Here is a 21,362-nt window from a genome sequence, read left to right on the forward strand (position 1 = left end):
CGAGTTCAGACAGGAGTCCCCGTGGACTATGATGTTTGCACATGACATTGTGATCTGTAGTGAGAATAGGGAACAGGTGGAGGAGACTAAGATAGAATATATGTGTGTGATTGAGAGGGAGGATAGAGGAAGGGTGAGGATGCAAGGAGTAGAGGTGGCGAAGGTGGATGAGTTTAAATACATGGGATCAATAGTTCAGAGTAATGGTTAGTGTGGAAGAGAGGTGAAGAAGAGAGTACAGGCAGGATGGAGTGGGTGGAGAAGAGTGTCAGGAGTGATTTGTGACAGATGAGTACCAGTAAGAGTGAAAGGGAAAGTCTACAAGAGGGTAGTGAGAGGGAGGATAGAGGAAGGGTGAGGATGCAAGGAGTAGAGGTGGCGAAGGTGGATGAGTTTAAATACATGAGATCAATAGTTCAGAGTAATGGTTAGTGTGGAAGAGAGGTGAAGAAGAGAGTACAGGCAGGATGGAGTGGGTGGAGAAGAGTGTCAGGAGAGATTTGTGACAGATGAGTACCAGTAAGAGTGAAAGGGAAGGTCTACAAGAGGGTAGTGAGACCAGCTATGTTATATGGGTTGGAGACAGTGGCATTGACAAAAAGGCCGGAGTTTGAGCTGGATGTGGCAGAGGTAAAAATGTTAAGATTTGCACTGGGTGTGATGAGGGTGGACAGGATTAGGAATAAGTATATTAGAGAGTCAGCCCAAGTTGGAAGGTTGTTTGGAGACAAAGGCCAGAGAGGCAAGATTACGTTGGTTTGGACATGTGCTGAGGAGGGATGCTGAGTATATTGGGAAAAAGATGCTAAGGATGAAGCTACCAGGTAACAGGAAAAGAGGAAGGCCTAAGATAAGATTTATGGATGTGGTAAGAGAGGACATGCAGGTGGTTGGTGTGACAGAGCAAGATGCAGAGGACAGGAAGAAATGGAAACAGATGATCCGCTGTGGCGACCCCTAATGGGAACAGCCAAAAGAAGATGATGATGATTTTAATAATACATACATCTATACATGTATGCATACAACAGTTAAATCAGAAAGAAAAAGACAAATAAGAGATGCTTACAAAGAATATAAGACTTGGATACATGGAATACATCCAAATACAATACAAATCTTAGTGTTTGATACAATATGTTTCTTCTAATTATGATTCTGACTATGATTCTTAATTTGAGAGTTCAGCAAAATGCAGACAAACAACATTATATGCAAAACTTTCACTTTGTATCTATGTATTATACGTGTGTGTGTGTGTGTGTGTGTGTGTGTGTGTGTGTCTGTATGTGTATGCATGCATGTGTGTGTGTGTGTGTGTGTGTGTGTGTGTGTGTGTGTGTGTGTCTGTGTCTGTATGCATGCATGCATGTGTGTGTGTGTGTGTGTGTGTGTGTCTGTATGTGTATGCATGCATGCATGTGTGTGTGTGTGTGTGTGTGTGTGTGTGTGTGTGTGTGTGTGTGTGTGTGTGTGTGTGTGTGTCTGTGTCTGTATGTGTATGCATGCATGCATGTGTGTGTGTGTGTGTGTGTGTGTGTGTGTGTGTGTGTGTGTGTGTGTGTGTGTGTGTGTATGAACAAACAGATTGATTGGGCAGGAATGAGAGGAGCTCACACCGGGCCAGAGACAAATGTAAGCCAAAAACAATGATTCACAACTCATGTATATGACTACCTCCATAGCCAATCAGAAAACTTTCTCTTACACCTTACATTAACCATTGTTAAACTAAAACAGCAATACGAGTACACCATGCACCAAAAATAAATATTAAATCTCCCCAAACAAAAAACAACAACTAGAATGACCCCAAGTTAATGACTATGGCATTAGCTTTTCTTTAAAAAATATTTATCCACAATTAGAAACATAAGTAAAACAAACAGAATGGCAACCAGCCCATCAGGAACCAGTATGTGCAACAAGACTACAAAAGATAGACTTACCGGAAGACACATCTGAGCTATAAACCTAACAATTTCTAACAAGACTCACTACTCTATTAAAACAGATCAAAAATCTTGCCTGCTTTTTTTATAACAAATATATTAACAATATCTCAAAACTGAAGTATGAAAACAACTGCAAAGCATGCCAGTTAAAAGACAACTTGGATATTACATAAAAACCTTAATTAATAACAGACTTAAATTGACTTAATTACTGCATACCATTAACATAAGCACAGAGCAGTAATTCGGATAGAAAACCCAAAAGGATGGATGACCGAAATACATAAGGGGTGAGTTTGTGTGATAAATGAAATATCTTGCACCGAAGAATTAAGTAACTTGGCTTTATAGGTTGTGACACCACAAATCATTAAGAAACATGTTAGCTAATCTTACAGTAGAAAGCCTTTCATGTATCTCAGTGACAAGTTACTCAACTATGTGCATGTGTGGGTGTTTGTGTGTGTGCGTGCTTGTTTGTCTGTGTCATTTGAAAATCTTTGGTATGTTACACTGCAACCATCAAAGCATTGCTTTAAAAGGAATCCACTACAGGAAACCTAAAGATGTTCGTTCTTGCCAGAAAACATAGACACTACTGCTCTAAGGATATCTTAGATCAAAAGCTACATAACCTAGACAAATGGAATTGAGTCAGTAGATCACATGAATACATACAGTTTTCTACTGATAGAAAAATTATGTAAATAATTGTTTATAAAATATATATTTTTTCAGTATATTTGGATTTCAGAATACTTACCCAGTCCTCTTTTACCAAGTCATTTTTATTCCCTATTATATTCAGATGTATGATGGTAAATAATGAGTTTAGCATAAAAGAGCAAAATAAATTCTTGTGCAATGTAATCCTTTGGCAACTGAGGCTTCTGAAAAACAGAAAAGAAAACAATTGTCTTAGGTATCAGTGATACTCAAAAATAAATATAATGCACTAGGCAGAATTTACTTTAGAAGCTCCTGTTCATACATAAGTACAAGCAGCACTATGACCGTAAATTGTGATTTAATGTATGTGAGTGAAAACAATGACAAAACATTTTGGCAAGGCACAGTTGTTCAGTAAGAAAGTATTGATTAATGTGACTTAAAATACATTGAAAAGCCATGAAGTGCAAATTTTACCCACAGAATAATCACCTTTTACCTTTGGTCGGCTTTGCCTAAGACTGGATAAATCTGGATTTTTTTAAATATCCATAACAAAAGTAAAAATGTAATTAACTAGTACCTCCTTTTCAAGAGTCAGATGTATACAATGGTTACTACTTTATACTTTGCCAGACTAGTTTCCATTACCTAGCCAAATTTAATAAAAATAAAAACGAAAGTAACACTAGTTTAAGAAAACTAAACTTGTGACTCAAAGTGAGCTGATTTTGTTTAGAACCACTTTCTAGTAAACGTGATTCAAAATGGAATGCAGGCTCCTAGAAGCCCCTAACAGTGCCAACCATATATGTGATGAACAGTGGCACTCGCCGTCAACAAATATGTAGAAAAGGGCTTAGCTAGCACCAGCAGGATGGTATCTTGAGTCATACCACTGCTATCCAGCATGTTAAATTACAAGAGTGTAAGTGCACTCAAGTCTTACTCCATAATAAATCCATAAAATGGAACTTAGCTTCAGGACCATAAAGGGAATAAATACTGCTGTCCATTGTATGAGGTTTCAACATCCACTTTTATATTAGACAGGACACATGTCAACTTCATAGCTAAGTCTCTGACCTAGCATCTCAGGCCCTTTTCTTATCACTCTCTCTGTGAGCCACATGGTAACTGCCATTATACACTTAGCATTTTCACAGACATACACATACACTCAATTCCCAGGGTGTCAGAATTCACCAGTTTCCCACAGTTCTCTTACAGACATGATAGTATGGCCACAATCTTGGAATAACCATGGGCGTCCAGTTACCTACTGATGCTAATTAAACCAAATATGAAATCATGCACATTAGTATATTTCTTGATTCTTCTTCTTCTTCTTCTTCTTTCGGCTTTATCCCGGTTAGGGGTCGCCACAGCGGATCACCTGTCCGCACATTGAATGGCAGTGGAGTTTTACGGTGCCGAGTTGCCAGCCCGGCGCCCAACCTTCCACAGAAGGCACACTCACATGCACACCTAGGGCCAATTTAGAGTGTCCAATCCACCTGCAGCATGTCTTTGGGATGTGGGAGGAAACCGGAGCACCCGGAGGAAACCCACGCGACCACAGGGAGGACATGCAGACTCCGCACAGAAGGCACCCCAGCCGAGGATCGAACCGGAGAACCTCTTGCTGTGAGGCGGCATTGCTAACCACTGCACCACCGTGGCCACCCTATTAGTATATTTCTTGATAGTGGACCCAAATGAGTGTGGAGATGGGAGCCACAGCCTTTTAAACAATGACAAATGACAACTCCCATTTCAGGTTATAAGTAGCGGTAATACAAATATAATGAAAAACATCTTCAAGAGTTTAAAAAGGAATGAAAAAGTGCACATGAAAGGAATACAATAGCATTTAGTTAAATATATAGGAATATTTACAGGAGAACTCCACCCAAAAGTCAAGTTTTTCTTTCCAAAAAGTAATTTTCCTTCCCTGTAATCCATGACTAAATACTTCACATACAGAAAGAAAAAACATTTAATAATTATGTTTGCCTTTCTTTCCTGCATTTTTCTCATCTGTTACATCACAACAGCTACTAACAGTGGCAGAGTAATTAAGTTAGGTCACTTGTCCCAACTACAGCGCTATTAAACAGTGACATTTAAATGTATCTTTATCAGTTACAGATCACCAGCATCACACCTCAGATGAATAGTGTAACCTTGAGTCTGAACAAAGGGCATTCAAGATTAGTTTTCAGATGCAAATGTCTTCCCTTTTAATAAAACGCAGTGCCACAAAGAAAGAACGCACGTATCTTCATTTAACTCTTCTTACTTTCTGTCTATATTTGAATTTGCATTTTTTGTACACTGTAATTTATGTAAAAGTGCATGTTTCTTCTGGAGTTGGGAAAAGAAGATAAACGTCAAAGACTAATTCTAGCTGAAGTATTTAAAAACTTTGAATGCACCACAAACCATCTTAGCCCAATTAACACTTATTAATCACAGTGGTCAGATTTCTCACACTTCAACAGTGAATTACAGTTGTTACTTTGAAAAGAACAATTAACTCAGCTACATTTTGAAGCCTGTCGTTCATACATTCCTTAAAATGCTGTAACAGGGACAGCCACCAATGAAAATCAAAGCAAGCAAAGTAATTAAAAATGTGGATTGATGTCGACAGTGAAAAGTCGGCACTCACAGCACTTTTGTAAACTGATGACAGAGAGAAAACCATTGTATATGATTCCCTCATCATACGGATTTCTTTCTGTCCCTCTAACATGACATCAGGAAGGCGAAGACATTGACTGTTAAAACAAAATCATGCTAGGCATGGTAGCTTTCTTCAGATAATTTCGGGGTATAACAAATCAGAAAATAATAGTAACCATTTACTTTGATACAGAGACATTAACAATGCAGAAAAGTTTAAGATTTGCTAAAAAAATGTTTTTTTTTCAGTTTTTTGGTACAGTTCTCCTTTAAAGAAAACTCTATCTAAGTTGGTTACATACGTATAGCTGTCTGCAGCTTAAAGGAAAACTCCACCCTCTCCTACAGTTTAACTCAATCGTTAGATTTCTTTTCACCCTACAATATGGTTCCAGCATTGTGTATGTACCAGAGACCTGCTTGTAGTTTTTAAAACTTTTATTTCCTTGCATTGGAGTCAAAGGAAGGAAAAGCACACATACTTTTTTTAAACTCACCTTCTCATACTTAGCAGAGAAATTTGTTTCCACCTGCATGGCATATCATAGACACAGTTAAATCTGTAGTTTACCCTGTCAGGTACTGCTGTCAATCTTAGACGGGTAGTTAATCCTGCTAATGTCAGGAACACAGTAGCCGATATAAAAAAAGTCAGAAAGCTGTGGAATTGTTTCCACTGTTTTTATTGCAGAGGGCAGGAGAACTCAACACTCCTCTTTGATAGCCAAACAAAGCAATTAGATCAGTCAGGGGTTTAAAGGCAATTGTCAACTCTTCTGACATATTTACCTAAGCAGCAACACAATATTGAAATTCTAAGCTTTAAATGTTATTTATAATAGTTTGTGTTAAGATAACTTAAGAGTAGTAGCAAAGATTTCTGTGACATTTAGAGAAAAGTCAGTAAATATTTTTTCTTGTAAAGTATAAATGTATTTACCATTTTCAAGCCCTCCCCCCACCAAACAAACCCAGACAGGCCAGAACTGCAGAAAGTCCGGTGGCAACCCTATCAACTCGGTGCACTGATATCTTTTATACTTTGTGTGACATCCTTCCAGAAGGGAATGCATATCTAGTACATGCAGATCCACTGTAAGAGATTCCCACTGACTTTGAGTCAGTCCTTGCATTGTCAGAGAGCAATCATAATATACAGCTGAATTTACTTTAACATACATTTACTATGTGCCCTTGCATTAAGAACACTAAGATTAAAAAAACAAATGTTGTTGTTGTTGTCTTTCGGCTTTTCCCAGTTAGGGGTCGTCACAGCAGAACTCCGGTCCGTAAATTGCACCCTTTTGAGTGTGCAATTGCTAGCCTCTATGGGCGGTGGTGAAATTTAAAAGAACACTAAGAACACTAAGATTAAAAAAACAAATGTTGTTGTTGTTGTCTTTCGGCTTTTCCCAGTTAGGGGTCGTCACAGCAGAACTCCGGTCCGTAAATTGCACCCTTTTGAGTGTGCAATTGCTAGCCTCTTTGGCCCCCTATTGTTTGGCATCTACTTCTCAGAAGTACAGGCCAACATGGGAGGACTTTGGCTGACAAAGTTTGCAGACGACTGCAAACTGGGCGCCATAGTGGAAAGTGCATCGGACACGGATATCCTTCAGAAGGGACTCACGGAAACAGATAGCTGGTGCCAGAGCCATGGCCTGAAGTTAAACGCCAAAAAATGTATAGTCATACCCTTCGGGAAAAACAAGGTAACCCCAAGCTACCATATAGGTGGCAATCCACTAAGCACAGAAGAGGTTATCAGGGACCTGGGGACCCAGGTTGACAGTGGCCTTTCTTTGACACTCACGTTGCTAAAGTGGTTAGAAAGACCTTCTACATTGCCCACCTGATCATGAAGGGATTCACATCCAGATCTAGTGAGGTCATTGTTCCCCTGTACTCTTCACTTATCAGACCAATGATCGAGTACAATGCCCCATTCGGGATGTATCTCACCCGACATCTGCAGCAATTGGAGAGACCCCAAAAGTTCCTCACCAAAAGGATAAAGGACTCCAAAATCTGTCATATGCTGCCAGATTGAAGAAACTCCAGCTCTATTCAGTTGCATACCGTCTGCTCAGAGGTGACATGTGCCTGACATACAAGGCCATGTCCAACCCGAATTAATGGACATGCTCCACCTCAAAAATCCAAATCCACCAAAACCACTAGAGCAAGCGACTTAAACCTTAGCACGGATATAAATAGGACGTGCTGGAGGGATAGATTTATCACTCAGAGACTCCCTATGCTGTGGAATAAAATCCCGGTCCATGTGAGGCAGAGCACCTCGTTGACTCTGTTCAAGAGAAATCTAGACCTGTGGATGGGAGATCGTAGGTTTACCCCGGGAATCATCTCTGTGTCACTGCTGGACAGAGGCACAACAAACTAATGGGCACAGTATTTTTTCATATAAGGGGTGGCGTAAGCCACAAAAATTTGGGCTAGGCTTATAAATGCCTTAGGGCAGATAGCCTAGTATAAACCTATGAACCTATGAACCTAAGAAAAGGAAATCAGAAGTACTTAACTATGTTTAAATGCATACACACACACACACACACACACACACACACACACACACACACACACACACGCACACACACACGCTTTTGTACACATGTACTTAGGTTCATAGGTAGGTACTAGGCTATCGGCCCAAGGGCCTATGCAAGCCTAGCCAACAAGGTTCCACGGCCGGCCTTAGGCATAGGCGAACTAGGCGACTGCCTAGGGCGCTATACAGACCGGCCTCAAAAGGGCGCAATTTACGGACCGGAGTTCTGCTGTGACGACCCCTAACCAGGAAAAGCCGAAAGACAACAACAACATTTGTTTTTTTAAATTTCACCACCGCCCATAGAGGCTAGCAATTGCACACTCAAAAGGGTGCAATTTACGGACCGGAGTTCTGCTGTGACGACCCCTAACTGGGAAAAGCCGAAAGACAACAACAACAACATTTGTTTTTTTTAAATTTCACCGCCGCCCATAGAGGCTAGCAATTGCACCCTCAAAAGGGCGCAATTTACGGACCGGAGTTCTGCTGTGATGACCCCTAACTGGGAAAAGCCGAAAGACAATAACAACATTTGTTTTTTTAAATTTCACCGCCGCCCATAGAGGTTAGCAATTACGCCTTCAAAAGGACGCAATTTACAGACTGGAGTTCTGCTGTGACGACCCCTAACTGGGAAAAGCCGAAAGACAACAACAACATTTCTTTTTTAAACTGTGCTTGCTTGAGTGAAGCTCATGGCTAGTTACACTTATGTGGACATGATGAAATGACTGGTCTCAGCAAGCTATTAAAAAAAAAAAACAGTGACAAGTGTGTTGTATTATATAAGGAATATAATTTAATACAATCAGGAAGGTGAATCAAAGAATGCATACATGTATGCATGGCCCTAAAAATGTGTTTGAAAACAGCCCAGAGGAAAGTCAAGGATCAAAATCATGGGCAAATGTTAAGCTTTACTCTTGTTACTAAAGCAATGGTTAAAGGTAAACAGTTCACACCACATTACCTTGACCTAGCCAAGCCTTTTGACACAATCCCCTACTCCGGTGTAGTACAAAAAATGAATAATGTCCGAGCAAACACTTGCATGACTAGCTGGATTGCCAACTTGCTCACAGGATGCAGGAGATCAAAATAGGGGAAGAGACCAGTCACTAATGGAGTCCCCCAGGGTTTGGTGCTGAGTCTTTTTCTGTTTGGCATATAATCTCAAAAGTAAAAGGAAATACCAAAGAGCTTTGGCCGGCTAAGTTTGAGATGACTGAAGAGCAGTTATTGAACCCCCAAATGACTTAACCATCATGCAGGAAGGTTTGTCTGAAATAGTAACTAGGGTCAAAATCATGACAATGCCCTCTATGAACTGACCCAATTGTTTGGCATTTGGGAACTTGTGTGTACAGTGACCTAACTTTTGACCAACATGTGCCCAGAGTCATAAGAAAGCCTTTCTATATTGCACAGCTTATAAACAAATTGATTGTGACTAGATCTAGAGATGTTGCTGCCCCCCTTTACAAAGCTCTCATTAGGTCACTTATTTTGTATAATGCTGACTTTGGCATGTATCCATCCAGACCCATGCAGCAACTGGAATACCTTCAGAGATACCATACTAAAAGGATACAAGTCCTAAACAATAGGTCTTGTATGGACCACCTCAAAGATTTATTACTATACTCGGTATCCTACAGAGTGCCTAATACAGATGGACTATTTCTCATAAAATTTGTGGTTTTCTGGCAAATCACTGAGGATTTAAATAACTAAATGTCATACATTTGAGTTTCACCCTTCTTTTCCTTCAGAAAATGCATGCTAAGACAAATGCTGTTATTGCAGCAACTTTCTAAGTCTATAAGAGCAATATTTATAATCTGCCCCTGTTTGGGGGCCTTTGTCTCCTCCATAATTTTTGCCTTTGTTCAGATTTCTTGTGCCAAGAGGATGAGAGGTATGGAAGCATGGTATGCAGTGCCCTAGTTGCTGATTATTTGGTGCATTTTAAGGGGGATAGGGGTTCTGCATTCCATAGTGTGCCCTCCTTTGTTTAGGATACCTAGCAACTATGAACGTGTTGGTTTATCAGTCATCCTTTATTGCAATATTACCAGCTTACCATTTTTTTTCTTCAATGTAATGTAGGCAATTAATTCTTCAAGGGCAGCAGGCACTGAATTTGTAGATGAAATACTGAAATGTAAAGTTGTTTGCCAGTGACAGCCTCTTCATTAGTTACACATCTTTAATGCAGAATTATTCAGATTAATTTTACTTCTGCAGATATTGTTCTTATTGACTGATAGTGGTGAGTTGTAATGACAGATGTTTGAAAGGCCTTTTATGGTTAAAATATTCTGAAATGGGTAGTTTTTCATTATTGGTTCATACATTTTGTTTCATTACTTACTGGAAAAATGTTCACAGCTACAAATTTAAAACACACCCCAACAAGTGTAAATGTTTCTATGTGCAACTAGCTGTTTATTTGTTTATCAAATGGCACACTGTGTTGTAAAATCTGAAAGCAGTGTTAGTAGCATAATTGCCTTTGGTGCAGAAGGCTGAGGATTCTACTCCCACACCATGTAGATGGAGTGCTGATATTGCATTGCCCATATGATTGTTGATTATTTGGTGCATTATAAGGGGGATAGGGGTTCTACACTCCTGAGTATGTCCGTTGTATGAGATGCCTAGTGACTATGAGCTTGTTGGATATATCTTATTGCAATATTGCCAACTTACCAATTTTTAAATCTAATATAGGCAATTATTTCTTCAAGGGCAGCAGGCACTGAATTTGTAGATAAAACATTGATATGTGAAGTTTTTTTGCCAGTAGCAACCTCTTCATTAGTTACAGATTTCTTTAACATGGAATTCAGATGATTTTACTTCTGCGGAGATTGTGTGCATGGAGTAATATTGGTGGATTGTGATGACAAAGTCTTGAGGGGTAGTTATGGGTTCATACATTTTGTTTCATTGCTTAAGAATGTTTAAAACTACAAATTTAAAACACTTTCTAACAAGTAGTGCTGTATTATACAAGGAATATAATTCAATGCAGTCAGGAAGTGAATTGAGGAACAAATGCAGGTATGCATGGCCCTAAAAAATGTGTGCAAGAGAGTCTGTTTTGAAAACAGCCCACAGGCAAACTTAATTCTTCACTGGCCAGATGCATTTTCTATTAATGTGGGTTTTCATGCCGTTTCAATGAATGTGAGTTTTTCTATTTCAATGAATGTAAGTTTCAAGGGCAGAGAAGTTTACTGCTTATGCCAAGTCTGTTTTCATTGTGAGACTGTATTGTTTAGCTGTGTTTGCGCTATTTTATTTTAATATCTGTAATCACTGTAGAAGCAAATAAGAGAACAGTATGCATGGTAACTGGTGAGAAATAACCAAACAATGGAACACTGGAATGGCTGAGGAGGGGGCTGCTGCTGGGGGGAAGGGGGTTGCTGCAGAAGGGGCTGCTCTGGGGGGGCAGTCTATTACCCTGCCTGGGGCCCCATCTGACTATGATCCAGCTCTGATATTTAAAGTAGAAAATACTATGCAGAGGTAGTTGCAGTTAAAGATACCTTGTAATGTAGTTATTCTTCCAATGCATTTAAATAACTTAAAGAAATGACTGGAGTGGCTTTCTTGGGGAGTGACCCTGTGGGTGTGGCTCAAATAGGGGTGTGTCATGACTATGGTGTGGGTGGAGTTTAAGGGGCACCAGAGCACTACTTCACCTAGGGCGCCATTTCGGCTAAGGCCGGCCCTGCAAGGTTCCCTGGCTTACACCACCCAAGAAAGTTATTTTCCTGTGCCACTGATGAGCAGAGACACAGAAGTGATCCCCGGGATGTATTTCCTATTTCCCATCCACTCATCAAGACTTTTCTTGAAGAGTGCTAATGAAGAACTTTGCTTGACATAGATGGGTAGCCTGTTCCAGAGTATGGGAAGTCTCTGGGATAGCAATCTATCCCTCCAGCATGTCCCGTTTATTAGACATAGACATAGACATAGACATAGATTAGTACTAAGCTAACTGCCCTTGTGAGCCATTTTAAGCTTAGCAAATTATCCCTTGTGAGACACAAACCCTGTACCTTGCGTTTGTAAGGCAAACACCTTAACCATTAAGCCACCCTCCCAACAAAGGTGATATGCGTAGGTGATATGCTACGGAGTAAAGCTGGAGTTTTTTGAGGCGGTCAGTGTAGGGCATTTGTTTGAGTCCAGTAATCCTCTTTGTGAGGTACTTCTGTGGCCTTTCCAGCTGCTGCAGATGTCTTGTGAGGTACATTCCAAAAGGGGCATTGTACTCTATAATGGGTCTAATGAGTGATGAGTAGAGGGTAATGATGACCTCTTTTTTCATGGACGAGAACCCTTTTATAATGAGGTGTGCCACATAGAAGGACTTCCTGACTACTGTGGCGATGTATCAAAGGAGAGACTACTGTCCAACTGGGTCCCAAGGTCTCTTATCACGCATTCGATGTTAAGTAGATTGCTGCCTATGGGGTAGTTCATGGGTACAGAGTTTTTACCAAAGGGGATGACACTGCACTTTTTGGCATTGAGCTTGAGGCCATGGCTCTGACACCAGGCATCTGTCTCAGAGAGGCCCTTCTGTAGGATGTTCACATCATTTGGGGACTTGACTATGGCTCCTAGTTTGCAGTCATCTGCGAACTTCATTAGCCAGAGGCCTTTTGTGTTAGCCTGTACTTCAGAGAAGTAGATACCAAACAGGAGCGGTCCCAGGATGGAACCCTGTGGTTCTCCACTTGTCACTGGTTTGAGGTCAGATTTGGAGTCTGCAACTTTTACAGTGTTGGTTCTGTCAGCAAGCCAGTTGGCAACCCATCTTGTGATGTAGGGATTTATGCCTAGTTTATTGAGTTTAGCTATAATTCCAGAATGGGGGATGGTGTCAAAAGCCTTGGCGAGGTCAAGATAGGCTGTGTGAACCACTTTACCCTCATCTACGGCTTTGGTGACTGCCTCAAAGAAGTCAATCAGGTTCAGGAGGCATGATCTGCCTTTCACAAACCCGAACTGGGTGGGATCCAGAGTTTGGAGGTTACCAGTGTCTTTATTTATGAGTTCCATGATGATACGTTCCATGGCTTTGCAGACCAGGCTCGTCAGGCTAATAGGTCTATAGTTCCTGGGATCAGTGGTGGCTCCTCCTTTGTGGAGTGGGATAACTGTTGCTGTGCGCCATTCAGTGGGCACAAAGCCTGATGCGAGGCTATTATTGAACATGGTGCTTAAGTGGGGAGCCAGTTCATTCTGAAGTTCGTGCAAAACGCAGCCTGGGATGGTTTCCGGTCCCATGAATGCTGTGCTTTTGGCTTTAGAGAGTGCAGCTTTCACCTGCGTAGTTGTGATTACAGGGACTCTGCATTCTTCCTGTATAGATATGGGCCCTTTAGGGGGTGGGGGGAGTAAAGTTAGCACTGAACCTATCTGCCAGGATGTTGGCAATATCAGTTGGTTCTGTAATTTTCATGCCTTTGTACTGTAACTCAGAGCAGATCTGGGTGTTGCCATTGAGATCCTTGACTTAGCTATAGAATGCTTTGTGGTTGTCCTTCGAATTTGTGGCAATTTTATTTTTGTAGCTAGCTTTGGAGGATCTTATAAGGGATCTCAGCTTCTTACTGAGGCTGACCAGGGAGGTCCTCCACTCATGGGATTTTACTCTCTTTTGCAACAGTTTCTTCCTTCTGTTGTACAGTTTGTTTATGGCAGGGGACTACCAGATTGGCTTCCTTTTTTTGGAGGATAGCGTCTTGGTTCTGTTTGGGATAGCATGATCCATGCACTCATGTAGGTGCTTATAGAGCGCATTTGTGTAGGATTCAGCAGTTGTAACTGTATTGTCTATCTGCATGGGTGTCATGAAGTTCACTACTTCTGTCTTAAGAAGCATGAAGTTGGCTTTGGAGAAATTTCTTACTGTGGTTTCCTTAATGGGGGGGTGGGATGTGGATATCAAGGGTGATTAGCTTATAGCCTGATCGGACCAATGAAGAGTTTACTTCAGGTGTGGAACACCAGGTCACTCATGTTGGTAATGATGAGGTCTAGGATATTCTTGCACCTGGTGGGGGTGTGGATAAGTTGATCTAGGGCATTGGAGTTTATGAATTCCAGACAGCGTTGTGCTAAAGAGTTAGTACATGAGTAGTTTTCCCAGTTAATGGTGGGGTAGTTGAAGTCGCCCATTATTAGGGTGTTTGGTTGAACCCTAATATTTTCCAGTACATCAAGAAAAGAGGAGTGGGAATCCTGGGGCATGGTGGGGGATCTGTAGCAAGCTACAATTTGGATTGCAGTTTTGCCAAGAGTTAGTTGCACTTGGATAACCTCGGATGCATTATGCTGAGTGACAAGCCTGGAGGTGTGGATATCCTTAATGAATATGGACACACCCCCACCTTTGGTGTTTCGGTCCAGGTTAGATGGCCCAAAAGTGTGGTATGAGTTATAGCCTGGTAGTGCAGGGGTGCTCTCTGGAGCCTTGAACCAGGTCTCAGTCACTGCACAGATATCGATGTTCTCCATTTTAAGGAGTGCCTCGAGTGAGTGCATTTTGAAATTTAGACTTCTAGCATTGAGTAGCATTACCCTCAGTTTTTGCTTACCTGTTGCTGTTATGGTGGTGAATTTGTTACTTGAACCCTGCCTAAAAAAGGCACTATAGGGGCAGCAAGAGCCTTAGCCAGTATCTGGAATCTTAGGGGTGACAGGTGGAAGCCATCTGTGGCAAAGCATCGTGGTCTGTCGACCATGTCATCCCAAGCAGACAGATACTGGATCCCCTTTGAATGATACCAGAAGCTTAGCCAATTGTTGAAATCAATAATTTTGTCCTTGTACTGCTGTATCATTCTGGGTGATGGCAGAATGCTACTCAGGGCTAGGGTCATACCTGCCTGGGCTACAAGGTCGCAGAGCTCTTCTATGTCTCTTTTCATGTAGTTCAGGGAGGTACATCTCAGGTCATTCACACCAACATGGACAATGACAGAGTCATATCTGTACTTGTTGTGGAGTGACCTGAGTGTTTGGGTTATGTGGCAGATCCTGGCACCCGACAGGCAGCTGACAGTAACCTTCTCCTTGTTTAGCCTGGTGAGTGGGACATCAGTGTGCCTGACTATAGAGTCACCTATGACTAGTGTGTTGAGTATGCTGTTTTGCCTTATTGGCTGTGTTTGAGTGGCACACTGAATCTGTGGGCTATGTGCCATTTGGGTTGTGTTGGGGGATGGAGGTTGCTTGTGTTTCTGCTTTGGAGGTCTCTGTTGCTTAGGTAGATTATTATTGAGAGCCTCCGCGAATGTTTTTGAGTTTCTATGAGTGGAGTTTGGTGATGTAGACGTAGTGAGACTATGTGATGAGTGTGGTGTGGTGCAAATGTTTACCTTCTCCTCATGACTGTCAGGTTCAGTCTTGGTTGGTGAGAGCTTTACCTCCAGTTTGGCTAGATAAGTGCAACTCTCACAGGTTGTAGTGTTGGGTGGTAGGAGGAGAGGGTTGTCTGTGTACATGAGGCAATTTCTACATTGCCTCAAGATGCCCAGATTCATCAGATAGACAGGGGAGAACACTGGGAGCTGACCCTTGGACATGCCTGAATAAAAAACTATTGTCCTCTAGATAAGTGAGGAAAGTGAGTACAAGAGCTGTTTTTCTCAACGCCAGTGAGAAAAGTAAGTATAAAAAGTGTTTTTCTTTAGGTAATGAGGAAGATTGAGTGCTATAGTAATTAGTAGCTTATTTAGTGCTTACAAGTTCTGAACAAGTACTGAGTATGAATAAACAAATTTAAGTGCTAAAACTAAGAATCTGCATCTGCACTAGACGAGTTACAGGACAGAAACAAGTGCAAATGCAGGCTTTCAAATCAGAAAGTTGAGAGAGATGGAACATTGCCCAAACGGCCAATAGTTACAAATTCTGGGCCAGAACCACTCCTCATGTGGTAGACAGGTTACCTAATGCTTACCACTCCCACTGATAAGCTAGAAGGCTTCCCTCCAACACAGAAAGGCTTGGGGGGCTCAGAAGCTTACAAACAGTCCTGGATACAGCAAATCTGTATCTGGCACACTAGTTACAGGAAAGGTAGAAAACAGGCTTACAGTTTTTTTTTTTTTTTTTTTTGTTACAGAAAAGTAGCAAAAACAGTAGTAAAACAATTCAAATGCAGTTCAAGCTATCACACTTGAGTATCTAGGAATATTAGACCACACACAGTTTGAAAAATGCAATTAAATTAAAAAGGACTAAAAGCAAGTGCAGAAAGGGTTTATTAGGTAGAATGCAGTAAAGAGATGGGACTGGGGGAGTGTCCTAGATCAAATCTACAGTGGGGCGGGCACTGCAAAAGCCACCAAATTTAAACTACAAACCAAAAACAGGGAGGGGGTGGGGAAGACAGTTACAGAAGAGATTTGAGCAACCACTAATAGTATAAACTATAAAACCAAAAAAATATACTCAGTTCTGTATATTTGCAGATCAGACTCACAGAACAGTGAGACAACAGATATCTAAGCAACAATTAAACTCTATAATAAAGAAAACTATACTCAGCTCTGTATATTTTCAGATAGTCTTGTAAGGCTGTCTCTCAGAACACAGGTTCCAATTTAAATGCAGGCTGTAATTAACAGGTCATATTAAGGGAACCTTGAGTTAGGTAACACACAAGCTATAAAAAACAGTTATATCAGCTGAAGACAAGGCAGAAAATGGGGGTGGGGGGTGGAAAGACAGTTTCAGCAGAGATTTGAGCAACCACTAATAATATAAACTATAAAACCAAAAAATATATACTCAGCTCTGTATATTTGCAGATCAGACTCTCAGAACAGTGAGACAACAGATATCTAAGCAACAATTAAACTCTATAATAAAGAAAACTATACTCAGCTCTGTATATTTTGCAGATAGTCTTGTAAGGCTGTCTCTCAGAACACATTTACAGAAATACATTCACACACCACGCTATATATATATATATGTGTGTGTGTGTGTTTGCAATATGTGTGCATACAATGAATTATTTATAATAAACACCATAGTATAGTTAAGCATTATTAATGTAAACATTCTAGTAAATGTTGCTCAATGATTTACTTAGTCACTGTCTTACATTGGTTATGTGTAACACATGCAATCTTGGTCAATGTCTTTCTGTCAGTATTTTTTTTTTTTGTATTGATAAGTGCATTTAATAACTGTTATTATCTTTGCCAGTGTAGCTTAAGTTGGGGCTGAAAAGTATCCTGGGACCAGTTCACTTTCCTGGTTACCAAAGTATAAATAAATATGAAATAGAAAAAAGGAGGGGGAACATGACAGAAATAATTGAGGAACTAGTAAAGCACATTTTAAGTCAGCATCATTCATGAGAGAGAAAAATCCTCCCACTGAAGGTATTGGGAAGTAGAAGACAGACTAAGTTTAGAGTCCTACTACTTGTCACTTGTAAATGTACAGCAATGATTATTTACTGCAGTGAGAGTTTTCACACCTCAGCATGAGAGTATGGGGGAGGGATTATCAAGTTTGTTAGGACTAAAAAAGACTTCTCTTACAAGAAACAGTTTTTTATCTGCTTTCTTTTGCTGCAAGTAGTTAACAGCTATTTATAGCATAGAACACGCTATGGCAGACAGATAAATGAGGCTCAGTCAGGTAAATGGAGAAGCAGCTCTTTTACAGAAGGTGTGTTTAGATGACAGTGCTTCACAGTCCTGCCATTATATTTTAATGGCATGAGAAAACAGCACCACTTCCTTATGTCTGGCATGAGTCATATAAAGAGGACTTGAATGTATTCTGGGAAAAAGGAAGGGAAGCAAGAAAGTAAGATCACATTACGAAGGCAGGCCCCCATCATCTGCCATTTTGAGAGAAAAACATTAAAATTGTAAAAGAAGCACTTGGAGTGATTTTGAAGCATTAAAATAGCTAAAAAAAAAACAAAGATACAATGAAAATAATATGTTTTTTGAGTTCTAAGGCGGAGTTTTCCTTTAAAGAATACTGAACATTTTACTATTTTAAGTTTCTAGAGGATAATGGGCAGAAACTGCAGATAGTAAACTCACAGGGGGAGTGGTCAGTATCTTACAAGCAAAACCAAGGTAGAAAAAAGACCAATCTCTCATATTTATACATTTTAGATCCATAGTTGTGCACCCCCCACACAAACCACTGCATTATTTCCCTAAAAAGCATTACATCAACATTTTTTTAGTTTTGCTTTCCCACAATTAAAGTGGCTAAACTGGTATTGTCAACCACAGAGGACAATGGCTTAATTATACCAGTGCACAAACAATACAGAAAACCAATACACAGGATGTCAGTGTGTATTTCTTATTTTTCTGCATATTAATGTCTGGTTTCTTCTTACAGTTCTGATCATCTAAGTTTTTGAAGTGGGTTTTAATTACATTTTATTTCCTGCTAGCACAGGAAATGCAAGAGGTTATAGCTTTAGACAGATTCATGCATTTCCATCTCCTTCATCCCATTTTACACATACAAGAGAACAAGATCACAATGTTGCACAAACTTTGGAGAATAAATGTGTGAATTTTATGAAATAAGAGGGAAAATATATAACATTTCTAAACCATCTTCCTTTAGCCTGGCGTCATCTCTGGTAGCTTGACACCAAAAACAGTTTTCCTCAAATAGGACACTGTAAAAATGCAGATGCATTGCTGTGGTTCTCCTGTAAAGATTTGTATATTGTAGTTTATTACAAATAAAAAGGGTATTTTCAGACATACTATGGTCTTCTCCATTGTCTATATTTCCAGTTTGATATTATTGTACTTTTATGTTTCTAGCTTAATGGGACACTCAGTGGGGAACAGCTGAGCCATATACCCTTAGGGCTTAGTGGAACATGTGCAGGAACTCATTATAGGTTCACAGGTTGGTACTAGGCTATCGGCCCTATGGCCTGTACAAGCCTAGCCAAAACAATTCCCTGGATATTTCTTCACACAATATTTACTTCCCTGGACCCCTGTCTAGCAGGCTAACTGATGTGATCCCTGGGGTGAACTTCCTATCTCCCATCCAGTCGTCAAGGTTCCTTTGGAAAAGGGCCAAGGAGGCGCTCTGCTTGACATGTATGGGCAGTCTATTCCAGAGTATGGGGAGACTCTGGGTCAGGAATCTATCCCTCCAGCAAGTTTTGTTCATTGTGATGACAAGGTTTAGATCCCTGGAGTGTGTGGCTCTGAGGGATTGGAATTTCTTTAAGTGGAGCATGTCCAACAGCTCAGGGTTTGACATGGCCTTGTATATTAAGCAGAGATCGCCTCTGAGTAGGTGATATGCCACAGAGTATAGCTGGAGGTTTTTAGACGGTCAGTATAGGGCATCTACTTTAGGCCTGTGATTCTTTTAATGAGGTATTTCTGCAGCTTTTCCAGTGGTTGCAGATGACTTGTGAGGTACATACCAAACGGGGCATTGTACTCTATAATGGGTCTAATGAGGGATGAGTACAGTGAGACAATGACCTCCTTTTTTCTGGATGAAAAGCCCTTAGTGATCAGGTGTGCCACATAGAAGGATTTCCTGATTGTTGTGGTGATGTGGTTATCGAATGTGAGACCACTGTCCACCTGTGTCCCTAAGTCTCTCATCACACTTTCAGTGTTTGGTGTACTGCCACCTATGTGGTAATTCATGGGTACATGTTTTTTCCCAAAGGGGATAACTATACATTTCTTGACATTAAGCTTGAGCCCATGGCTCTGGCACCAAGCATCTGTTTCTGTAAGGCCATTTTGTAGAATATGCACATCTCTTGGGGATTCAATAATGGCTCACAGTTTGCAGTCATCTGCAAACTTTGTTAGCCAGAGCCCCTTAGCATTGGCCTGTACTTCAGAGAAGTAGATGCCAAACAAGAGTGGTCCCAGGACTGAACCCTGAGGTACTCCACTTGTCACTTGTCTGGAGCTGGATTTGGAGTCGGCTACTTTTACAGTCTGGGTTCTGTCAGTAAGCCAGTTGGCAACCCATCGAGTGACATAGGGATTTATGCCCAGCTTAGTAAATTTATCTGTGATTCCAGAGTGGGGGAATAGTGTTGAAGGCCTTGGCGAGGTCCAGTTAGGCTGTGTGGACCGCCTTACCCTTGTCCATAGCTCTGGACACTGATTCGAAGAAGTCAATCAGGTTTAGGAGACAATACCGGCCCTTCACAAACCCAAACTGGGTGGGGTCCAGTGTTTGAAGGTTGCTAATGTCTGTTTGTAAGTTCCATGATAATGCATTCCATGCTCTTGTAGATCCAAGGTGGATCCCCCCTTGTGGAGTGTGATAAATGTAGCTGTGCACGACTCAGTGGGCACGAAGCCTGAGGTGAGGCTATGATTAAACATGACAGTTAGGTGAGGTGCCAGTTAATTTTGTAGTTCATGTAGTACACAGCCCGGGATGTCATCTGGTCCCATGGATGCTGTATTCTTAGCTTTGGAGAGTGCACTTTCTACCTGTGTGGCCCTGATTACTGGAATTTGGCAATCTTTTGGTACTGAGATGAGCCCTTTAGGGGTGAGAGGGGAGTGAAGTTAGCACTAAATCAATCTGCCAGGATATTGGTAATATCCTTGGGATCAGTATATTTAATGCCATTCTGTTGTATCTCAGAGCATATCTGAGCATTGCCATTTAGATTTTTGACATAACTATAGAATGCCTTGTGACTGTCTTTGGAATATTTGGCAATTTTATTTTTGTAACTAGCTTTGGAGGATTTTATGAGGTATCTCAGCTTCTTACTGAGGCTGGTAAGGGAGTTTTTTGCATCCTGGGATTTTCCTCTTTTCTGCAACAGTTTTTTTCTTCTGTTGTATAGTTTGTTTATGGCAGCGGACCACCAGACTGGCTTCCTTTTTTTGGAGGAGGGCGTCTTGGTTCTATTTGGGATGGCACGATTCATGCATGAGTGGATGTGCTCATACAGTGACTTAGTGTAGGATTCAGCAGCTGAACTTTCAGCTCCCGCCTGCATGGGTGTCATAAAGTTTGTCACTTCTGACTTGAGTAGCATGAAGCTGGCTTTGGAGACGTTTTTTACGGAGGCTTCCTTACTGGGGGTGGGGGTAGGATGTGACCACTGGTGTGGAGCATCTATCTCCCATGTTGGCAATGACCAGGTCTAGGATATTGGATCCCCTGGTGGGACAATGGATTAGTTGATTCAGGGCGTTGGAATTTATGAATTCCAAAAACCGAAGGGAAAAGGTGTTGGTACCCGAGTAGTTTTCCCAGTTAATGGCAGGGTAGTTGAAATCACCCAGTATTGTGGTGTTTGGTTGTATCTTAATATTTTTCAGTATTTTTAGAAAAGTGTAGTGAGAATCTTGGGGCATGGTGGGGGATCTGTAGCAAGCTAAAATTTGGATTGCAGTCTTACCTACTGTTAGTTGCACCTGGAGAATTTCAGA

The 21,362-nt window shown here is 41.0% G+C and overlaps 1 protein-coding gene across 3 annotated transcripts in view; it reads right to left on the bottom strand.

Annotated features, from left to right (window-relative positions):
- CALCR (calcitonin receptor) overlaps positions 1 to 21,362 on the bottom strand; it is a 2,888,559-nt gene that overhangs the window by 434,226 nt on the left and 2,432,971 nt on the right. For all 3 annotated transcript variants that reach the window (XM_044067646.1, XM_044067647.1, XM_044067645.1), the window contains one exon: positions 2,719 to 2,845. In XM_044067646.1, the coding sequence (XP_043923581.1) occupies positions 2,719 to 2,845 (127 nt within the window). The remainder of the gene's footprint in view (positions 1 to 2,718; positions 2,846 to 21,362) is intronic.

Source organism: Protopterus annectens, chromosome 3.part1, assembly GCF_019279795.1.
Source record: "Protopterus annectens isolate FY-2018-M chromosome 3.part1, PAN1.0, whole genome shotgun sequence".
Classification (NCBI taxonomy): domain Eukaryota; kingdom Metazoa; phylum Chordata; order Ceratodontiformes; family Protopteridae; genus Protopterus; species Protopterus annectens.